A 23,537-nucleotide genomic window follows, 5' to 3' on the forward strand; every position below is an offset into this window, starting at 1 on the left:
TGACAGAGACTGGAGAAACCCCAGGTTCACCCTTCAGCCAAAGATTAGACAGGCCCATAAAACAAAACGAGACTAAAGGGGCACGGCAGCCCAGGGACAAGGACTAGAAGGCAGGAGAGGACAGGAAAGCTGGTAATAGGGAACCCAAGATTGAGAAGGGAGAGTGTTGACATGTCGTGGGGTTGTTAACCAATGTCGTAAAACAATATGTGTACTGACTGTTTAATGAGAAGCTAGTTTGTTCTGTAAAACTTCATCTAAAGTACAATCAAAAAAAAGTCTAAGCTTTGTGTATGGTTAAGTTCAATATTCACAGACAGTTAATGCTCTTTAGATGGCCTACTCTGAAATTGCTTAAGCACTTGCTTTTAGCATCATGCTATTACCATCTGATATGATGTAATTTATGGGCTTTTTTTTTTTTTTTAAGTGCTTAAAGCAATTTTATATGTAAATGACTATCATGCAAAGTTCCAGAAGAATTTGTGAATTCATCAATTAGTTGGAACTCTCAAACAAAACAAGATAAAAAGAGGACTGGTCACTTAGCACTCAGGATCTGATGAGCCTGCATTTTACAAGACTGAAATGACAAACAAATTTGATACTTTTTCTTCAGACTGAAAAAAATGCTACATCGTACAAGTCTCATTTTTTTTTTCCTTAAGGAGGGTATGAGTATAGAGTTAGTCATTATATTGTTCTTTTTACCTTTTTTGTACAACAAATTTTTTTAAAATGCCACATTATAGTAAGGCATTTTTACATTAAAAAAGCCTGTATTACATATGGAGGAGAAAAAAATAGAATCCTGTTATTTAAAAAAAGAAGAAGAAGAAGGGAAATACTTTTTAAATTTGGACTCAGTTTAAATGTTGCGCTCAGCAGAAAGTTTAAGTTGAATGTTTGATAAAATATATATATATATACATTTTTAATCTACTTAGTTTGCAAGTAACAGGAAAAGCAGGTAGTTGAGAGGTGTGTGTGTGCGTGTGTGTGTGTGTGTGTGCGTGCGTGTAAAAACAAGGTGCTACTTTATAGAGAAAGGCTGTGGAGCTTTGTGTAAGCTAAGTTTCTATCCTAAGATATCTGCAGTACAAGGCTGTCAGTGATAGGATAATACCCATATGCCTACAAGGAAGAACAGTTAATACAATTATTATTCAAATTTACGCACCAACCACAGGCCACAGATGAAGAAATTGAAGATTTTTACCAACTTCTACAGTCTGAAATTGATGGAACATGTAATCAAGATGCATTGATAATTACTGGTGATTGGAATGCAAAAGTTGGAAACAAAGGTTTGGTAGCTGGAAAATATGGCCTTGGTGATAGAAACAATGCTGGAGATTGCATGATGGAATTTTGCAAGACCAATGACTTCTTCATTGTGAATACCTTTTTTCATCAACATAAACAGTGACTACGCACATGGACCTCGCTGGATGGAATCCACAGGAATCAAATCGGCTACATCTGTGGAAAGAGATGATGGGAAAGCTCGATATCATCAGTCAGAACAAGGCCAAGGGCCGACTGTGGAACAAACCATCAATTGCTCATATGAAAGTTCAAGTTGAAGCTGAAGAAAATTAGACAAGTCCGCAGGAGCCAAAGTATGGTGTTGAGTATGTCCCACCTGAATTTAGAGACCATCTCAAGAATAGATTTGACACATTAAACACTAATGACCAAAGGCCAGACGAGTTGTGGAATGACATCAAGGACGTCTACATGAACAAAGCAAGAGGTCATTAAAAAGACAGGAAAGAAAGAAAACACCGAAATGGATGTCAGAAGAGACTCTGAAACTTTCTCTTCAACATCTAGTAGCTAAAGTGAATGGAGGACATGATGAATAAAAGAGCTGAACATATTTCAAAGGGTGGTTTGAGAAGACAGAGTAAAATATTATAATGACATGTGCAAAGACTTGTAATTAGAAAACCAAAAGGGAAGAACATGCTTGGCATTTCTCAAGCTGAAAAAACTGAATAAAAAATTCAAGCCTCAAGTTGGAATAGTGAAGGATTCTATGGGCATAATACTGAATGACACAGGAAGCATCAAAAGAAGATGGAAGGAATACACAGAGTCACTATACCAAGAGGAGTTCGTCGATGTTCAGTCATTTCAGGAGGTAGTGTATGATCAAGAACCGATGGTACTGAAGGAAGAAGTCCAAGCTGCACTGAAGGCATTGGCGAGAAACAAGGCTCCAGGAATTGACAGAATACCAATTAAGATGTTTCAGCAAATGGATGCAGCACTGGAAGTACTCACTCATCTATGCCAAGAAATTTGGAAGACAGCTACCTGGCCAACTAACTGGAAGAGGTCCATATTTATGCCTTTTCCAAAGAAAGGTGATCCAACCAAATGCGGAACTTACCGAACGATATCATAAATATCACACACAAGTAAAATTTTGCTGAAAATCATTCAAAAGTGGTTGCAGCAGTATATACACACACACACATACACCTGTGAAAGCCAGAACCTGTGTAAAGCGGAAACCTGTCTGAGAAGAAAAACTCAAATATTTTCCACTAAAAGGAGCAATAGAAAGTGGTAAGACTGCACCCTCTCAAAGGCAGAAAACTTGGGAGACCTGGGGAAAAAAAGGCAGTCCCAATGAATTTCAGCTCTCATAGGTTTCTTACTCACACACACACACACACACACACACACACACACACACTTTGCTTGCTTTTAGATTTTTATTTCTTGACAGTTCTGAAAACACAAACTGAAGTTGTTAATATGATTTGAGCTATAACCCATAGGTAAGAGTGATAGATCATGTTCATACTGTGAGACCATGGAGGACTTTAACTGCTGAGCACAAGGTAGCTTTTGATTTTGGACCAGGAGAGTTAGAGGGTTAATGCTATGTTTAGGAAGATCAATCTGGCAGTAACACGTAAACTGAACTGAAAGGCGTATGGATCAAGTTTATGAAATCTTGTCTTTTCAGATCGCAGTTACTCAGAAACTCCTAGTCTGTGGACTTTCCTTACTATTTCATCTGACTGTCTCTAAAACATTACCCGTGCAGTATAACATTGATGAGCATTTTCAAGCTACAGCTTCATGGCCAACAAAGGTTATCTATCTGTACGTCTCTCTTTTGGCTGCCAGACCCAAATACTATTTTGCGTGGACGTTAGGTAAGTAGCATGTAAATAGACGTCTCTGTTCTATGTGTTGAATTGCATCTTATCCTATAGGTAGCTATGAGAGTGCCCTCTTGAGGATGTGTAGTTAAAGATCAGTCAGAAAAATTAGAGTCATCTGACAACTCGTTTCGCTTTTTAATGTAGAAGAAACAACCCTTACAGCTCATATGTAAGGATAGCCTAAAAACTGGATCAAAACCCATTTTATTATAATATGAAAACCAATAGATTGGTTAGAAGACAACAGACATTGAATGCCTACTGTATGCTAGACTTTGTACTAGCCATAGTAGACACTAATATGCATAGATATAGTCTCTAACCTCCATTTAGTATGATTGTATTAGATACACCATTATAATGATAAGTATTAAATAGACCTTAACCACAATATAACATGATCAGTACTTTATCACTAATGTGAATAAAATGTTATTGATGCATTGAAAGGGGGTCATCAACTATGCCTGGCAGTCAGAGCAAGTATTAGAGAAAAGATACTATTCACTTGTGCCTTCAAGATTGAATGTGATTTCAGCCAATGGGAAATGGGTTGGTGGAATTATAGTTTTAGTTAGTTTTGCAGTCATGAACAAAGAGATGTGAGCATGCATGGTCCTCTGTGACTAGTGTAGCAGGGACCATGACAGGAAGAGGGAACTGGGAAGGAGAAACAGGGCTTTCCCAAGACCTTGACTGCCCTAGTGAAGAAGTTTGAACTTATCTGTAGTCATTGGGAAGCCATTAGAGCTTTCAAGCCAGCTAATGGCCTAGTTCTGTGTGTGATAGAAGATAATTCTGGCCACAAGGTAGAGGATGGACTAATGTAGAAAGTCTCTTCACTGGATAAATTGAAACTGCTTTTCTTTGGTGCCTTTTATTTCACCCACTAGATTGTAAACTCCTTTATTCTTAAGATTGTGTCCTCTTTGTCTTGCTTATATTTGAAACTCAGTAAATTGAATGAATGCATTAAAGAGATCAGCAAAACAAGGCAAACCATAAGGCCTGAGGACTGTCATTTTACTGTTGGTTTTATGTGGATTACAATAAAATATACTTTGGGACTAGAATCAGCTTTTCAGTCTTTTATCATACACCCTGCACACGGTAGCATTATAAAATGTTACTTTAACTTGTGATTTATTGGGCAGTTAAAATGTTACCTGGTATGTGTTTTAAACTAATATTTAAGGATTGAATTTTTTTTTTATTCTAGCCCAATTTAAACATCATTAATACTGACTGAGATTTCTGAAGATGTTTGTACACCTACTATGTGATTTAAATTCTTACTTTAAATTGAAACTTGGAATTTTCCCAAACCAACCTAGTATTTTAAGCATTTTATAAGAAATATGACGTATTTGTTAAACCACTAGATTTAGAGGATATAAGAGTTCTGCAAATTACTGGGTTTGATTAGACATCCAATTGTTAAAAATCTGTCGGTGGAGTAAGATAATTGAATTCATAAGGCTTTTGTGAAAATCATGAGATCTTTGTAAATATCCTAAAAATGCACCAAGGAGATTTCACCGTTAATTATTTCTTTGCTAATTATGACAACAGTTTTAAAAAATGACAGGGGATTTCTCATTCCTCTCCCCCAATATTTGGTTGAAAAACCAGGAAAAGATGAGTTTATTCCTTTTCTCTGATTGCTCCTTAAGGAAATAAATATATTAGAAAATGTAAGAATAACAATTTGAAATTGAACCGCATTAAAGAATTTAAATTTAAAGAGTTTATTCAACTCAATAAAAACTTACACTATGCCTGCACTGTCTTAATCAGGATTGTCTTTTAGATCCTAGTAATGGTTAAGGAAATTCAAGCTGAAGTCTAAGTTTAAATTTTGTGTCAATAGAGAAACCAAATGAAAGGCCCACTTCCATGTCCCAGTGCACCAATTCACCCCGTCCTGTCTTGACTATATATATTTTTTCATAACTGTTATCATTTGGTTCTCAAATTGGAGTTTAAGTATCTCTTGACGTCCCAGTTGTGTTTTTGGGAATCCAAGAGTTCCAAAATAATTCTTTAATTTGTTTTTGTATTTTGATGACAATTAAAAATATATCTATATTATGGTTCAAATGGATAATTACCTTCCTGATTTCATTGTCCACATAGGTATTTTTGAATTTACAATTTCATTGATTTTAAGTGGTAACCTAGAGTATACCAAAAAAAACCTATTGCTGTGGAGTCGATCCCGACTCACAGCGACTCTATAGGACAGAGTAGAACCGCCCCACAGGGTTTCCAAGGAGCAGCTGGTGGATCAAACTGCCGACCTTTTGATGAGCAGCTGTAGCACTTAACCACTGGGCCGCCAGGGCTCCAACCTAGAGTATAGTGTTAAAAACTTTAATTCAACATTTATCAAAATAAATACTAGGCTCCCAGGTCTCCACACCCCTATGGCCCTGACCTCTTCTTTTCAGCCCTTCAAAACAATTATTTCTTGGAATTTTAGTGGATTTTTTTCCTTTAAGTTTGAAGTTTAAGTATGAAGAACATTGACTTAACCCATGTAGAGAAAGATTGAAGTTTAAATAGATGTTAGTTGTCAGTGTTTTGGAATCACAAATTGCTAAAGTCATCTCTATATTAATGCAAACTTGCCAGCTTTCTCAGGAGTTAGGACACCTAGATTACACTGGGTCTGTGTTGGGATTTAGGGTCCGGGAAGATTGACATCTGTGGTTTTATTTTCCGGACTCCCTTCTCCTCGTTGCTGTTGACCACACCCTGGACCAATTCTCTTGTGAGATGAGACGTTGGTAAGGAGTTGAGTTGTTCTCAGATCCCGGTAGGACAGAAAAGATGGAGAGAATGAATAAGTGAAGACATTACAAGTGGTGGCAAATGTGAGCGAGGAGGGAGCCGTTCTCTAGCAGCCATCTGTATGGGTGTGCTGACCATGTTATTAATAAATTTTGGTTTTAATTCTATTGAATATGAATGTGACTGTATTCATAGACTTACTTTAAAGGCAAATATTTATTTGACGAAAGACTGCAGACCTCTTGTTTGTTTATTCCTTTTCCCTAAGACTATTTTTTTAAAAATCCCATTTGATGTACTAAAAATCACTAATAAGGAATCAAACAATTTAAGGATACATGTCCATATAGGCATATTAATTTGCTGGTTTTTGATGGATTTCAGTTTGTTTATTCTCTGGTCATGACAGAGATAGCAGAGATTCTAAACTGTTTTCCATTGTTTAGTTGACTGGAAAAGGGGTCATCTGAGGCAAATCAATCTTAATGGCTTATAATCAAACAAGTTTACAAAGCAAAAATAACTAATTGAGCAATGTGGTGAAAAGGATCAAAAAACAAATTCTGGAGACAAATGAAATGGATTTGTATGAACCAAGAAAGGGAAAAAAATGAATGAAAATATGCCTCCCTTACGTATTCTTATTTATAATAAAGGTCAAATATGTGATAAAAAGAACTTGGTGATCCCAGGGTAAAACATCCTCTCCAGCAATTCTCTGATGTATGGTTGAGCATACTCTGCTGTATTCCATTGCTGGATAATTCTAATATTGCAAAAGTATTTCCTATATTGGGTCTGCAACTATATTGGGTCCTCAGTAACTTAAACTTCACCTGCCTTCAACCTGTGCTTTGTCTGATGTTTTGTTGACTAGCCAGGTTGTCCTTAATGGGGTAGTTATTTTCATTGCATATGATAATGTTTCTGACCTCTCCTAAAAATTAGAATAAATCTACTTTTATTGTTTAAGAATAAAGGATCGTTGTATATGATAATATACATCTTCTGGGAGAATATATTCTTAATGCTTTTTTTAATTTTGTTTAATATAGCTGATGCCATTAATAATGCTGCAGGCTTTGGTTTCAGAGGATATGACAAAAATGGAGCAGCTCGTTGGGACTTAATTTCCAATTTGAGAATTCAGCAAATAGAGGTTAGTAAATCATTAAGAAGTTAATCACCATATGATACTTTGTTGTTGTCATCGAGTCGATTCCGACTCGTAGTGTCCTTATATGACAGAGTAGAACTGCCCCATAGGGTTTTCTAGGCTGTAATCTTTACAGGAGCAGATCGCCATGTCTTTTCTCCTGAGGAGCCACCGGCTGGGTTCAGACTGCCCACCTTCCTGTTAGCAAGCGAACACTTAACCATTGTGCCACCAGGGCTTCTTATGATACTTCAGGTATCATAATTTGCTTTCATACATTATAATGTGATATCCCAAGATTGTTGTTGAAGTATTTTTGATGATATTACTCATTCTTTCATTTAACCAATATTATTGGTCATCTACCACATATCCCAGGCACTGGGGATCCAATGAATAAGATAGATGCAACCTGGGCTCTCTGAAGCTTTAGTTTAGTAGGGGGTTATTACAGGGTACAGAAGAATAGGTTATATGCAGAGAGATACAGAGTGCACTGGGTGTTGATAAGATAAAGAATCCAACTTAGACATAGTGGCTCAGGGAAGAGGCCCTAAAGGAAATAGTATTTTAAGCTGAGCCTAAAAGGATATATAGGAGATAACTAGGCCCTCCAAGTAAAGGAAGCAGCCTGAGGGGTGAGAATGGGTGTGTGGCTTATGTTGGTTTATCGTATAGGGAGTGGTGAAAGATGAGACTGGAGAAGTAGAGGCCAGGTCATGCATATTAAGAGTTTTGAACTTCTTTTAAGAGTGATGGAGCACTATGAATGAGTTATATGCAGGGAAGTGAGGTGATCAATATGTGTTTTAGAAGGATCTGGATATGTCATGTAGAATGTGTTGCCCCTTGAGAGTCAGGGAAATCTGTTAGGAGGGTGTTGTGTCAATCCAAGATGATGGGACCTAAACAGGCTTAGTGACTCTGGTGTTAGAAAGACATAAACATATTGGAGAACTGATTAAGAGATTCAGCAGAAATTGGTGATAAATTGGAATCAAGAAGAAGAATGGATTAGGAATTATGCACAGATTTCTTGTTTAAACAACTAGGTTTATGGTGATGCCTTTGAGGTAAGGCACAAATAATGGGCGCAGGCTTGAAGTGTTAGGTTGAACCATATGAAGCTGCTGATATTTACCTATTTTCGACTTAAAGAAGAAAGACCGTTTCAAGTAGTTCAATCTAATAGCTGCTTTCAAGAAGAGAAGAATGAACTATCTAGGGAAACAGAAGGATTATTTAGTAGGTTGAGGGCCCATTTGAAGTTGGAACCAAGAATTTATGAAAGGTCTTTAATGTTATATAATATGCTACACTCAGCATTCAGATGTTAGAGGTATGGAAGATGGACAGTAGGGTTGATTCCGACAGGTAGGTGAGCTAAAAGGAAAAAGAAACAAAGGCAATGAAGATTTTTACAAGAGGGTAGTAACTAATGAACCAAGGAATCTAAAATGTTGAGAAGGAGGAGGATATACAGTTACATATGGAGAAAGTGAGAGAGTTCAGGAGACCAAAGAATAGCTTTCCCTCTAAGATTAAAGAGCAGCTTTAATAGTAGTAACCAAGTGGTAGAGGTGGAAAGGTAGGAAGCCATTATCTGAGAGATGAGTGCATATTTACTATTTCAGAAGTCGAGCAGTTCTAAGCGTGCCTAGATCCAGAGAGTAGCCATGGCAGTGGGTGACTGAAGAGAATTGGAAGTGAAAAAATTGAGAGACTAAGGTTTGATGGTTCATCTCTGTGGACAACAAGTTTATTCACAGTGATGGCAGAGCTTGGGGTGTGTTATGGATTGAATTGTGTCCCCCCAAAATATGACAGAATTGATAGGAAGATAGTGAGGCCGATGTTCAAGTCTTCAGTGAATGAGGGCAAGTCACTGGTATACTGTATCAGACATTTCTTTGGAATAATTCCATGACAAAACCTTTAAATGGTAACATATAGGAGAAAATGATAATTCATTTACCTTGTAAATGGTCCCTACAATAAATAAACTCTTTTTATAGAATGATGTTACTATATCAGAAAAACAGTACTAAGGAGAGACCAATCAGTACATGACCATCGTTTTTAAATAATGTATTTTTAGCACAATAAAACATTATTACTTACATTTAAAGCTACATTATTTTGCTGACCAAAGAAAAAAGTTCCTTTGTTTTTCAGATGTCAACAAGTTTCAAGATGTTTCTTGATAATTGGAATATTCAGACAGCTCTTTGGCTCAAAAGGTATGTTCCTTCAAGAACCATCTTTAGATGTACTTTGGCATCTACTACTTGAGGTTGAGCTTCACTGAGTTCAGATTCTTGATTAAATTAGCACTATGTTGAGTGACATTGTGACTTTGGTGTTAACAAGGAACTACTAACATCTTCCAAAGCAAAAAAAAAAAAAAAAAAAAAAAACACCAAACCTGTTGCCGTCACGTTGATTCTGACTCATAGCGACCCTATAGGACAGAGTAGAAACGCCCCATAGAGTTTCAAAGGAGTGCCTGGTGGATTCAGACTGCTGACCTTTTGGTTAGCAGCCGTAGCTCTTAACCACTACACCACCAGGGTTTCCACTTCCAAAGCAAGGTGCTATCAAATCAGAGAACTGTTTCAGCTTGAGTCATTTGACTGTGATGGACATGGATGTCACTGACCTTTTAGCCAACCTTTAAAGGCATCTACCCTTGTCTGAGGTGACCAGTATCCTCATCTTTAGCTCCTGCTCTCATTCATTGGAGATTTGCTTTTGTTTTTAAAAGGGACCTATAAAACCACTATACATATGCCCTCGATTTTCCAGAACAGTTCCAGTTTTAAATATTTTAGTTCAAAAGATCTTTAAATGTTAGGCACAGGATACAAAGATGAGTAAGACAAAAAAAACCAAAAAACCAGTACCTGCAGTCAAAGAGTTCACAGTCTTGTCTGAAAACACAGATGTGTAACCAGTCCATTCCATGCTATTCTCTATGGTAAGGATTATAAAAGAGAAAGAGCAAGAGAACAGAACAGTGAGGGCACAAAGGGAAAAGAGGAAGAACTCAGAAGTAGTTGATACTTGAGCTGAGATTGATGATTAGGAGTTTATCAGATGGACAAGGAGGAGGGAAGGGCAGCCCAGGCAGAGGCAGCAACACCTACAAAAGAGGGAGTTGGGGAACTGCGTAGAAACTCCCAGTGATTCTATCTCCTTGTTCTGGTAGGTATATTGCCCTGTTCTGACTTCGTTCATAAAATATTGTCCCTGTAACAGCTGGGCTTTCAGGACTTCTGTGTAAAGCAGCTTTCTTTGGTGTGCTCAAGGGTAAAGTTGGATACCTTTACGTTTGAGATATCCAAAATATATTATTTTCACTAGATGGTCTGTTACAGCCTACCAAAGGCTACAGGTACTCTGAGCTAATCTGTGTTGTATTATTTTTTTATTATATTTTCAATTTGATATTTTAGGAAAATCTTATCTTCATCTGAATTCTCTACTTTATTACAGGAAAATATTAGACTGAGCACAGGCTATTTGCCAGAAAGGGTAGTGTTATTAGATCAGTTGAATGTTCTTGATGTTTTTAAAGAAAGTAATAAAATGTTTTGTTATATATGTTTTACCACTATTTTAAAAACTAAGCATCATGGGGCTTTATAAACTCTAATCACTCACTCCTCTTGGCTCTCTGTGTTTTTCGTGGTTTCTAGGGTGTGTTATGAACGAGCCTCCTTCAGTCCAACTATCCAGACGTTCTTTCTCTCTGCCATTTGGCATGGAGTATACCCAGGATATTATCTAACGTTTCTAACAGGGGTGTTAATGACATTGGCAGCACGAGCTGTAAGTATCAAGAATTTTATTTTATAATTCAGTGTGGTTCACTTGAACTATTTTAAAGAGCTGACTAAATCTGTTTTACAAGGTCGACTTTACTTCTTTGGTCATGATTAGCGTTATACTCTGCACTAGAAGAGAGATTTATAGCCATTTACATGTTTATTGAGTATTCACCATGTGCTAAGCTCCATACTTGGTTGATATGAGAAGAAAAGATGTTTTTATGTTCCTGGCACGTAGAAGGCACTCAAAAATTGTTAATTGCCTTTATTAAATTTCTTGGAGGATAGCTAAACACATAGTTAAATTAAAATGACTAGAGGGTTATTTTAGAAATGTTTCCTGGCAGCTGTAACTTTTGAGTCATATTTTGGATGATGAATGGAATATCAATAGGCCAAGATAAGTAGATGGGCCATTCCTGGTGGTGGAGTACTACACTGGAAGCAAAGTGCAGTTCTTCTTACTATTTGCTTGGTAGGAACCAGGAATAATGTTTCAGGAATTACTTGAGAAATTCGATTGGTGACATGATGGGAAACGAGGAAGGACATTTTAGTGTAAGTCCTTGAAAGTCGCTGAGAGGGAAGTTGACATGACAAAAACAGTATTTGAACAAGTTTATTACAGCACTTACAAGTAAGATGGATTAATTTAAGAAACTAGCAAATATTTTACCGTATTTAAAGTACCTTGGAGAAATATGAAGAAGTATTAAAAAAGGGCTCTACCTTCTGGTAGCTTATAGTCTAAGTAGGGGATAAGATATAGATGACAGACGCATAGATTGATAGATTGATAGAAATGTATGTAGGTAGATATAGATAGTTGTCACAAGGCATGTATGATAAAGTCCATGTATTTCATCAATAGTAAGTATCATAGGTGTTTAGACGTAAAAGAAAATCCTTTTGGTCGGGTTGACTAGAGATGGCCTCATTGAAAAAGCGTGGTTGGATCTGGGCTTTGAAAAATGCAAGTTATTTCAGTAGTGAGTGAAGTTCAATATGAGGGAGAAAGTGACATTGTAGGCATGGGATTGACATTAGCAAAACCACATTTGAAAGTACATGGTGTGTTTGGGAAATGAAAAGTAAATTTGATTGAAGCAGAGAATTCACGTATGCATAAATAGTAAATAATTCCGGAAAGGCAAATGGAGGGTGGGAGCACACATACAGAAGAACTTAAATGACAAATAAAAGAGCCTAATCCTTATTCTGTCAGCAATATCAGCGAGTAAAGTTTTGAAGCATGGAAATGCTGAAATCCATGCCTCAGGAAAATTAATTTGTCATTGGTGGACAGATGCAATAGACAGCAGGTAACCACTGCAGCAGTGAGTAGGCAAGGAATGGTAGGTGCCCAGATTAGGTTCTGGGGTTCTGGCAGTTAAGAATGATGGTCTCTGTATGTGGGAGACATTCACCATATGCCAAATCGCCTGAAAAACAAGTGTGGCATCCTCAGAGCAGGGCCTTTCTTGGCCTATACACACACAGAAGACAAGACAAGTGAGGAATACAAAAGAAAATAATGCTTGGTTAAGTTTGTACATATCAGAACTGGAATTGACTGCTTTGGAAGCTAAAAACAAATTTATTTACGTTGTGATTATTAGAAAACACCTCTTTTGAGAAGCTTTTCCAGGCTGTTGTTAATGAATGAATAATATGTGGTATTGCCATATATTTTAATAAATGCTGTTTGACCTAAGCTCAGCATATAATATCTGTCTTTCACAAGTGCAGACATTAAAGAAGAGGGAAGGATGTCTCATTTCATAGTAGTAGAAAAATTTGAAAATCTATGGAACTTTTTGTCCTTGAGAGTTCATTACATACATTGTTATTTGGCTCATACTGACCTGTGTCCTAGATTCAGGTTGTTGTCTGATGTTGTTGGTTCTCTAACCAACCTTTAATAATTCTTGTAAGTTTGGTTTGGTTTATCTCTATTCTGTTCCCATTTTCTATCAGTTTCTTCTTCTCAGTGACTTCCAATCTAATACTTTATCCCTTCATTTAAGGTTCAGGGTTCTAGAATTGACATCTGTATCTGTTTTACTTGTTTGTTTTTTTAGGTCTTTGTTGCAGTGGGATGGCTCAGTGTGTCTGACTAGTCTGCCATCTTGGCTCTGCCTGTGGCAGTGTTATTTTTTAACTACTTTAAAAAAAAAACACCTTCCAACCTACAGAGGAGTTGTTGTTATGTGCCATCGAGTCACTTCCGACTTATAGCGACCTTATGTACAACAGAACGAAACACTATCCCGTCCCACGCCATCCTCACAATCACTGCTATGTTTGAGCCCACTGTTGGAGCCACTGTATCAGTCCATTTCTTTGAGGGTCTTCCTCTTTTTTGCTGACCATCTACCTTACCAAGTATGATGTCCTTCTCTAGGGACTGGTCCCTCCTGATAACACGTCCAAAATACGTGAGACGTAGTCTTGCCATCCTTGCTGTTAAGGAGCATTCTGGCAGTACTTCTTCCAAAACAGATTTGTTTGTTCTTCTGGCAGTCCATGGTGTATTTAGTAATCTTCACCAATGCTGTAGTTCAAAGGCATCAGTTCTTCTTTGATTTTCTTATTCGTTTTCCAATTTTTGTATGCATATGAGGCAGTTGAAAGTACCATGGCTTGGGTCAGGCACATCTTAGTCCTCAAAGTGACATCTTTGCTTTTTAACACTTTAAAGAGAAGTTACCTGTGCTCTTTACCAGATTCACCAGTTTTAATTTTGCCCATGTGCTTTATCATCCTCTCTGTATCTTTTTATACATATATGCATTAGTTTATCTAAACCAACTTTTCCCAACTAATTAGTATCCTCTTGGACTCCCATCAGCGATGTATGATAGTTTCAGTTATTCTACATCCTCGAAACAGCTGGTATGGCCAGTCTAATATTATAAGGAATGTTAATTTAAAGCTAAAGCTAATATTTTTGTGTTTCTTTCAGATGAGAAGTAACATTAGACATTATTTCATGGAACCTCCCCAACTTAAATTATTTTATGATGTTATAACATGGATAGTAACACAAATAGCAATAAGTTACACAGTTGTGCCATTTGTACTTCTTTCTATAAAACCATCATTCATGTTTTACAGGTAAGTGTTTACTTCTTAAAATACGTCAGTGGAATAACTGTATTTTTAAAACAAAGCTCCTTGTTATTGGGTAGAATAGAAAAATTGTACCATAGCCTCATTTCCTGCAACTAAATGCATTATCAGTTACTTTTTAATCTTAAACCAAGCAATCTCAAGTTCCTGTATGGAATGACTTATACTACCCAACCCTCAGGTGAGAGTTTGATTTAGACAGAGAAATATCAGTTGGGTAACCACTGCCTCAAATCTCTCATAAAGGTTTTACTAGAAAATGTAGCTTAAGTGTCCAAAACCTGTAAATTTTAATTTTTTTTAAAGACAGTTCTTTACTTAATTTAATCAAGGTAAAGTAAATTACTTACACTTTTGTTTCCTTTTCTGTCTTTTGTGTTTCATTGGTACTTGGGTCACCTCTATATTATAAAAGTTGTTTTGAATTCAGTATTTTTTGTTTATCTGTTTATCTCCTCTCCTTGCCTCATCAGACTGCACTCCCCCATATTACCAAAACAAAAACCAAACCCATTGCCATCAAGTTAATTCCAACTCATAGTGACCCTATAGGACAGAGTAGAACTACCCCATAGGGTTTCCAAGGAGCAACTGGTGGATTTGAACTGCCTGCCTTTTGGTTGGCAGCTGAGCTCACTGTAGCTCTTAACCACTGCACCACCAGGGCTCCTTTCCCATATTAGATAGTAATATATTTGAAATAAAAAACTTTATTCTCATATAAATTGTTTATTACCTTAGTGTTTGGAATGCCTTTACCAGAGAGTATGTGCTCAAAAATTATTGCTTTGAATATGACCATAACCATACAGGAAGATAATAACTCCTGTTACAGTGTCCATTGTAACAACGTTATTAAATACTGTTTAAATGTGATTAATCTGTTAGGTGGGATTTTCTATTCCAGGTACTTGATTCACAATCACTTGAATTTAGAGCTATAGAAATAGTTTAGGTCACATTTGGTTTATATTTAATTTGAGGGATGATGTTTCTAACAACGTTTTTAGTAATATAACCTTTATTTGATTAAAGCAACCATCAAGAAGCAATATTGCTTATCTGTCACTCACTTCATTAGAATATTTGTTACTTAGTTAGGGAGAATATATAGCAAGGGAGGTCAGCCTAGTCAGTCTTTCCTATCCCTGCACTCTCTTTGCTCAGTATTTGCTTCTGTGGTTTCAGAGATGATTTTCAGATTACCATAGATACTAACAAGCACCTTTTTGTTTTTATTCTGTTTTGTCATGGCATTATGACCGTTACAAAGAAATGTAATGTGATATTTAGTAGCATGATTGTAAGCCACCTGGGTTTATACAGAGACTCCCTTGGTGGTGCAAATGGTTAAGCAGTGTGCTACTAACTGAAACCAAAAGGTTGGCAGTTCGAACCCACCCAGAGGTGCCTCTGAAGAAACGCCTGGTGGTCTACAGCCATGAAAACCCTGTGGAGCACAGTTCTACTCTGCGACACAGAGGGTCACCATGAGTCAGAATCGACTTGATGACAGCTAGTTTGGTTTTTGGGTTTATACAGTGCTTTATAAATACTCATTAGCATACACTATTTTGAGAGTTTCATCTCATGAGGGAGAAAAAAACAGTATACAGTAGTAAGCAAGCACATATTAAGGGGGACATATGGCATATTGGCAAATATGCTGTTATTAATTATCACAATTGAATAAAGTAAACTTGTTTTCCTTTTTCTTTTAGCTCCTGGTATTATTGTCTTCACATTGCTGGTATCTTAGTATTATTGTTGTTGCCAGTGAAAAAAACTCAAAGAGGAAGGAATACACATGAAAAGATTCAGCTCTCACGATCCAAAAAGTTTGATGAACAAGAAAATTCTTTGGGACAGAATAGTTTTTCCACAACAAACAATGTTTGCAATCAGAATCAAGAAATAGCCTCTAGACATTCATCACTAAAGCAATGATGGAGAAAACGCCCAGACGGCCATTTTTTTGTATGTTAACAGAAACCAATCTTAGCACCTTTGCAAAGGGTTTGTGTTTGTTTGAAAAGAGATTAAATGGTGGGGGGAAATTGGACATTTCTAGATAGGGAATTTCCTATATACCAGATTGGAAATGGAGTGAAATAACCCCTCCCATGCCATGTCCCTGTGGGCTACGCCTTATATAAAAATATTTCCATTATTTCAATGGGCGCTCAGGACCTCAGCATATGTCCATAGGGTCATATGTGTGCCCTGTTGCTGAATGTACGTTGCGTACCCCAAGGCACTGAAGAGGTGGAAAAATAATTGTGTCAATCTGGATGACTGAGAGAAATTAACTTTTCCAAATGAATGTCTTGCCTTAAGCCCTCTATTTCCAAAAATGTTGTTCCTAAATGGTATTTTCTTGTGTAATATTGTGAGAACTCATATTTCACATATTTGATGTTGTGTGCTGTAAAGGAATGTAGGAGGAATTTAAAACAGGATATTTAAGATTGTGGATACTTAAAAATGCAATAAACATCTCAGTATTTGAAGGATTTTCTTAAAGTATCTCAAATGACTACAATGCATAGTGAAACTGCAACATTAACTGATGCCAAATTATAGGCAGCTTATTTGGATGCAGAGTTTAATTACCCTGTGTGTCAGTCAGAGGGCCCTTCAAGGAGGAATTTCTTAAACATAATTAAAGGCTGGGAGTGAGATATTTTAAGCTTATTTTACAAAAAAGAGAAGATGAAGAAAGGAAGGAAGGCATGAATGAAGAAAGCACTAAATGGACTCTGGAGCTAGAAGCAAGTGGGCAGTTGTAATTAAAAAAAAAAGACCAAAACCAAATCCATTGCTGTCGAGCTGATTGGGCTCACAGTGACCCTATAGGACAAGGTAGAACTGCCGCATAGGATTTCCTAGGCTGTAATCTTTACAGAAGCAGACTGCCACATCTTTCTCCTGCGAAGCGGCTGGTGGGTTCAAACTGCAGTCCTTTCGGTTAGCAGCCGAGCACTTAACCACCGCACCACCAGGGCTCCTGCATCCGTGATAGGGAATAAGGAAGATTGCGTAAGTCCTGGGTGCTCAGCAGAAGTGCATTTACCCTTACCTATCTGAGTTCTTTGTGATTATGTAAGAGAAAAGTTTAGTAACTCTTAATACTTTGGACTTTTAAATGAAATTTATCAAGCATAAATTACGTAGAATTAGACAGGGATTATGAAAATAATAACACTAGATTGCTTGAAGGTTTTGAAAGAGAAATTGCCGGGTAAGAGTACTATCTGGCTAATTAAGCCTTTTCTTATCCCTGACAGCTTAATTCATATTTGGGGAAGTTTTAGGGAAATTAAAAACTAAAATCAGTGGGCCGGAACCACATTTTTAGAGAAGAATATAAATTAGTTTCCAAACTATTAACCTCTCACATTAAAATGCTGCTGTAAACTCTTGTTAAAATGAGTTTTAGGTTCTATAAGTAGAAAAACTATGCTCTTATTGGCCATTTTTACCATAATTAATCTCGCCTTGATTTACTGGTGTGTCTCACTTCATTCTCCAGATGACTGTGATGACTTGGGTCGCCGGAAGCAGAAGGGTAAGATCACATGCCAGGTGGTAGAGCTGGCCTGACAGCAGGGCCTCAGCCCTCAATTGTAAATCCCGGCTGTGAGAGAAAAGAGTAGGCAGGGCCTTTTGACTTCACCTTTATTTGACAAGTCTTTCATGGAATTTATTTTCTTTTGCCTTAATTTTTTTTTTTAATGAAATGCAAGCTGTCCATCTCTGGTGAATCTTTCGGTTTAGATTTTTGTTATTAATAAATTTTCAAATGTAGTTAAAGACAGAACAACAATCTGGCTTAAACTGTAGTGTTTCATTTAAAGAAGGAAGGAAAAAGGAAATAAACTTGGAGCTTTTGAGGTCCTAATCAGCAAAAAAGTCAATTTATCCTTTTAAAACCTTACAGATCTCCTACTCATTGTTTGTAAGAAATGTTTTTAATTTTTCTAAAGATAAACATTTTCCATCTGATGAGGTTAGCCCTGTCCTGTTACCTCCCAGGAAAGATAGTTACATACATTTTCTCTCTTTTCCCATGTACTGAAATGAAGCTAGCTGCCTAACATGAGAGGATAGAAAAGAACGTTCCTGGAAAGAATCTGCCCCCAAAAAGGTCTCTTCAGTTTTATGAATGCTGCGGAGAATCTGATCACTATTAAGAGAAAGTAAAGAAATTGAACGTTTAGACGAGGGGCCTAGGCGTGTCATAAATGAAAACAAGAAAGTTTGATAGAGACTTTTGTTTTTCTTGTACAGCCTATTTAGCCACTTATAAATAATCAGCTTTTATTTCTATTATCTGAATATATTTTCTCAGCCTGTGAAACTAAATTGGTTATCTATTTCTTGCTCAATTAATATAATGATACCACTACCATCCAGAAAGATGTTTGGTCAGTTTTTCAATTACTTTAAATATAAAAAAATCCAAACCCTTTGCCGTCGAGTCGATTCTGACTCGTAGCAACCTTATAGGACAGATTAGAACTGCCCCATAGGGTTTCCAGGGAGCTACTGGTAGATTCGAACTGCCAACCTTTTGGTTAGCAGACGAACTCTTAACCATTACACCACCAGGGCTCCACTTCAAATATAATACATTACATATTCAGTTTGATTTTTCATCCCCCGAATCAGCTATTATATTTTTATGAAATGGTTTTGGGTAGCTTTCCTCTGATTTTGAAGAAATCACAAGTATCCAGTCTAGAAGAAAAATAATCATTCTAATTCTCAGCTTGATTTTTCTCCTCAAGAAGAAATTTTTTGTGCTCTATAAAGTGAATATATCTACTTGGAGTGTTGCAAAGATTACTTTTTTGCTTCTATTTATAGTAAAAGACTTTAAAACTGGTACATCTGGCTGCTGTTAGTGTAAAGGGATTCATTGTAATTTGCGCTTGTTTTTAATCAACAGACTGGGATTTAGTGCATATTTGGATTATTTCCCCCTCTTCAGTTGTCATGAAAGCACTCCAGAGATCTCCAATCAACATCGTATTTATACTTTTGGTAAATTATATACTACTCAGGGAAAAATGAATAAAAATAATTATTCTTCCCTCAATTTCATTTTCTTGAAACAACAACAGTTAATTTGAAATATCTCAGTTGTCACCATTTTACAAGTGGCTTATTCTCAGTTTTTAAAATCAGCATTTTTATTGGAACTCAGGGTAATTGAGGAAATTTATTTAGCATCTAAAATGTCCGTTGTAATAGAAAAGGTTTATTTGGCTACAAAACATATCCAGCTACCACTTACGTTACCACCGTCTGGTTAAAAAGTATGTTACTGATTCCCTCGCTATGTGTGACACTCACAGAATTTCCACAGACGCCAGTTTTGAGAAAATTTTACAGTAAAGACAATGTTTCTAAAAAGTGAAGGTAACTCACATTTAAGCATTAATTGACCTGGGAGGACACCTAGATCATTCTGACTGTGATTCATGAGCCGTATGATTTGGACAAGTCACTTATCCTTTAGACCTCAGGTTCCTAAACACAGCTGAAAGGGTTAGTTCTAACAGTTTAAGACCAGTTGAGTATCATGAGTGGAAGCATCTAGCAAGTTCTTTAAGATTCATGGATGTAGGCAGATTCAAAATCAAACAGTTGTCATGGTCATTTACGTTTATTGCTTTAGCTCAAAGCCATGATTTCAAAAGGTTGTCATGGCAACAGACCATCCATTATGTCAGAAACCATTTCCACTGAATATCGTCCTTCATACGAATCTTTCCTAATGAAATAGTCTCTACGAAAGATAACATTTTCCTTTTGCTTTCTCTGCTTCTGTTTGTGCCATGTAAAATTGGAGAAAATATATGCTATTAAATATTTTATATAAATTACTTTACTAGACAGTTGTCCACCAGGTAACTTCTCAGAAAGTATTTCATTAAAAGATATTTAAAGTATATTTAATTTAGTTACACCTTAATTTAAACTACAAAGAACAATTGTTTTAAAAATGTTGCCATTAATATAATTACAAAATTTATGCTTGTATTCAAAGACTATATCACACTGTCAGGACAAAAATCTTTCTATTTAATATTCATACCTTGTAAATATTTAATTTGTATATTCATGAACAGATCTGGACATTTATACTTTGTTTCCTTTTTACTATCAATTGTTCATAATTATTAGTTAATTGGTTTTAAGAGTTCTGCATTATAATTGAAAGAAAAAATTACTTGAGAAGAACGATTGTTTCAGAATGTTGCCTGTTGTTGCTGTGTCAGCTACGGATTTGTCCAGAGCTTTAGATACAAATCAGCATTTTGTGGGGTTTTAGTCAGCCATTAATAGTCCATCCTGGCTGAAATTCAATACATCAGATTTAACACAGGTGCAGAATTCTGAAGAACACTGTGAAATGTAACTTTAACTGCCCTCAAGTACCTTATAAAACTGTAATACTTAACCCACTGTACATTTATTGAATAGCTAATCGTTTATACACTTACCTTAGATGCTGAAATTTCTGCTTTTTACAGCTCTTGCAAAAGTAGGTTTGTATTGATGTGTGTTCCTAATGCTGAAGGAAAAGATATGCATTTAAAAAAAAGAAGAAATTCCACTCTGAAATTTGGATTTGAAAGGTTAGAGTATAGAGGGTCTCTACAGTGTTTTTCTGTAACACCATGTAGTAAAAATCTATTTATAATAACTACAGATGAAAATTTAAAGTGAACTTTTCCATGTTGGTATTTTGTAGGAATGCTCTTATAATCACTGATTACGCTGCTTTTCGAGGCTCTTGTTGTACAGAGGATGCAGCCAATTACATTTTAACAGGTGGGCTGCTTAATAATGTTTTTGCGTGTTTTAAATAATATTTATTTTAATAGGTTTTTAACATTATGCAAACCCCAGTAAAAGATGGACAAGCTCTATAGCTCATTGATTGGGAAGACTTTCTGAAGCATAGCCTAAAGACATTTTTACACCAACTAATTTGTCTTACCTTTAAATCTGATTATAACTGTCTTCTTCTAGTACAACTTTTATAAAGCAAAGAAAATGAAAAAGAACAAACCCAAGACTATATGTTCTATAAATAATAGTATAAAGATCATGTAAAATCCCTGTCTAAAGCTTACTCAATGGTGCATAGCCATCTCTCCAGTCAATGTGTCATCAAATTTTACTACTGTAAAAAGAAATGGAAATATAATGCAAAACCTAAAGTTACAGAGCAGCGTAAGTAAATGACTTACCAATTTATCCATGAAGTGTTTGAAATGGAAAACATGACTGGCTGCCTTTCACCAGAGTTTTAAATGACTGTTACTGTCTAGCCTCTGTTTTGGGTTAACCTCTTCGAGAAATTTTATTTGTTAATATTCTTTCCTGCCCTTTCCCATTAAAGGGCAAACATATATGTAGAGAGAGTTTGACAAGCAGTCTTAAAATAGGCCTCTTTCCCAATTTTACATATTTTTGGTTCTATACACACTGATTTGTCAGTGAAGTACCTTTGCTTCTGACTTTTCATCACAAGGAAAAAGGAATCAAACCTTCATTACCAGTGCATTCCAAACCAGTCTTCATCTTCGCTCACCGAGACGAGGCTTCTTCAGACCAGAGGGGCACAGAATAAAGCAATAGGAATGAAAGTATAAATAATTCAGGTGAAACAAGATAAATTCTTCCACATTTGGAGTGAAAATGTGTGATTTCATTCCTGCCTTCCTTTAAAAGTTGTTTCTTTATCCCTACCTAGAAGTGGTTGAACGTTCGGATACCCCAACAGGAGAGACTCAGCTCCAGCAGCCAGTATTTACAGTATTTACATTTGCCTTCCCTGGTCGAGATATAATGTGGTGTTCTGTGCTTTTTGTTTTTATTATTCCAAAATATTTTTTTAAAGAAGTGTTATTTTTCAACAAATCCATATATTAGTTCTTGTACGGTAGATTAAAAATACCACTGTGTCAGTTACACTGTGCTGTGATGTTTTAATAACGACTCATTTCTAGTCTGTGTCCTCAGAGCTGCACTGGTGGCTTCTTGCTAGGTTTTAAAGGTGTTTTTAACTTACATATAAATGTTTTTTTTCTAATTTGTGTGTCTTTAAAACTGATTAAACAGTAGTTTAAAAATACTTGTGTGTGTTTGTTAATTTCAGAGTCATTTAATTCCATCTGTAGAACTGAATTCTGGGCCTGTCCTGAGAACTCTTTTTTATTGAAGGATTCTTCAATATGAAAATAATATTCTAAGGGGTCCTTGAAACTTTAATTGTTTAAAAATGGTATAAGAAATTGCTTAGTCACATTATAAACACTTGGGAAAATAATTAAAACAACCTTAAATTAGCATATAGTAGCTTATGTACTCTACTGAAACAGACTTATAAAGAGAAGGAGATACTGACCTTAGTTAAAAAGAAAGAGTTTACCTTTCAAGTCTTACAGTTGACACGTTCACAGCAGTCATGTCTGCATCTGGTTTTTACTATTGAGAAGCAGAGCACTGGGGCTCTCAGTATGGCTTTTTTTTTTCCCATCGTGATTACAGACTTTTGGAGAAAATCGGCGTATGCTTGCAGGCTCTTCTAGACTGCATTATAAACAATTGTGGGGAAAACATTTTATATTCTTCTACTGTTGCACGAAGATGCTAGGCTGAACATACATACAAGTCAGTCCAGTCTCTGTGCTTTCTCTCTTAAAGACCTTAGAATATCCTGCCAGATTTGAGTTACCCCATTTTGAGATTCAGAGCCATGCTGGAAATTGGGCCCAACCAAGACCAGTACAGATTCAGCATCCAGAGTTGCCTGCTAGCTGAGCCCTTACATGTATTTTATCCTGACAAGCATGGCAACTAAGGTGACTGATGGGCTTTGCACTAAGGAGGGCCCTGGACATCCGGATGATAACAAGCTCTTATTTTATGTAAGTGAACATTGTAATTTATTTTGTATTTTTTTCTTTCAATAATTCATTCTAAAATCATTTAATGAGTTCCCTACCCAGAGAGAATAAACCACTACCCTTGCCTACAAGGAGCTGAAAAATAGTTACCTTATAATACAATGAGCGTTTTTAATTTTTATTTTAGAAGGATGCCCAAAATGCCTTTGGAGGAAGGAGTGGTGAACTCCGGAAGAGTTCAGGATAGTTTCACAGAGGAACTGGCACTTTGAATCGTGAAGAAGTCTTTTCTTAGACTGAGAAGGAGGTGTAAGGGGAGAAAATCGTAGAAAGAAAAGCATATATGAAGAACTTCATAAGGTATTATACACAAATAGAATAAAAATACAGGAGTTATGCAAGGTTAGGTCTGTTAACGTGCCAACAATATGTTTATCTGTTTTAATGGTAACTGTTATGAGTAATCTTCCCGCAATTAGAAAAAGGAATAATAGGAAAAAGCTGAGATAAGCCA

General features: G+C 36.3%; 1 protein-coding gene across 15 annotated transcripts in view; it reads left to right on the top strand.

The window, feature by feature from the left end:
• MBOAT2 (membrane bound O-acyltransferase domain containing 2) overlaps positions 1-22,513 on the top strand; it is a 167,386-nt gene extending 144,873 nt beyond the window's left edge. For 7 of the 15 annotated variants that reach the window (XM_023728276.1, XM_023728281.1, XM_023728278.1 and 4 more), the window contains 7 exons: positions 2,984-3,176; positions 7,034-7,137; positions 9,310-9,374; positions 10,833-10,965; positions 13,930-14,081; positions 15,818-16,073; positions 17,629-21,007. In XM_023728276.1, the coding sequence (XP_023584044.1) occupies positions 2,984-3,176; positions 7,034-7,137; positions 9,310-9,374; positions 10,833-10,965; positions 13,930-14,081; positions 15,818-16,043 (873 nt within the window). In that variant the 3' untranslated portion in view covers positions 16,044-16,073; positions 17,629-21,007. Of the gene's footprint in view, positions 1-2,983; positions 3,177-7,033; positions 7,138-9,309; positions 9,375-10,832; positions 10,966-13,929; positions 14,082-15,817; positions 16,810-17,628; positions 21,008-21,645 lie in introns of those variants that run through there. The other 8 variants (XR_002823548.1, XR_002823549.1, XR_002823545.1 and 5 more) reach the window with 8 other exon arrangements.
• The last annotated feature ends 1,024 nt before the right edge of the window (positions 22,514-23,537 follow it).

The sequence above is a fragment of the Trichechus manatus genome, unplaced genomic scaffold (assembly GCF_000243295.1).
Source record: "Trichechus manatus latirostris isolate Lorelei unplaced genomic scaffold, TriManLat1.0 scaffold00023, whole genome shotgun sequence".
NCBI classification, from domain to species: domain Eukaryota; kingdom Metazoa; phylum Chordata; class Mammalia; order Sirenia; family Trichechidae; genus Trichechus; species Trichechus manatus.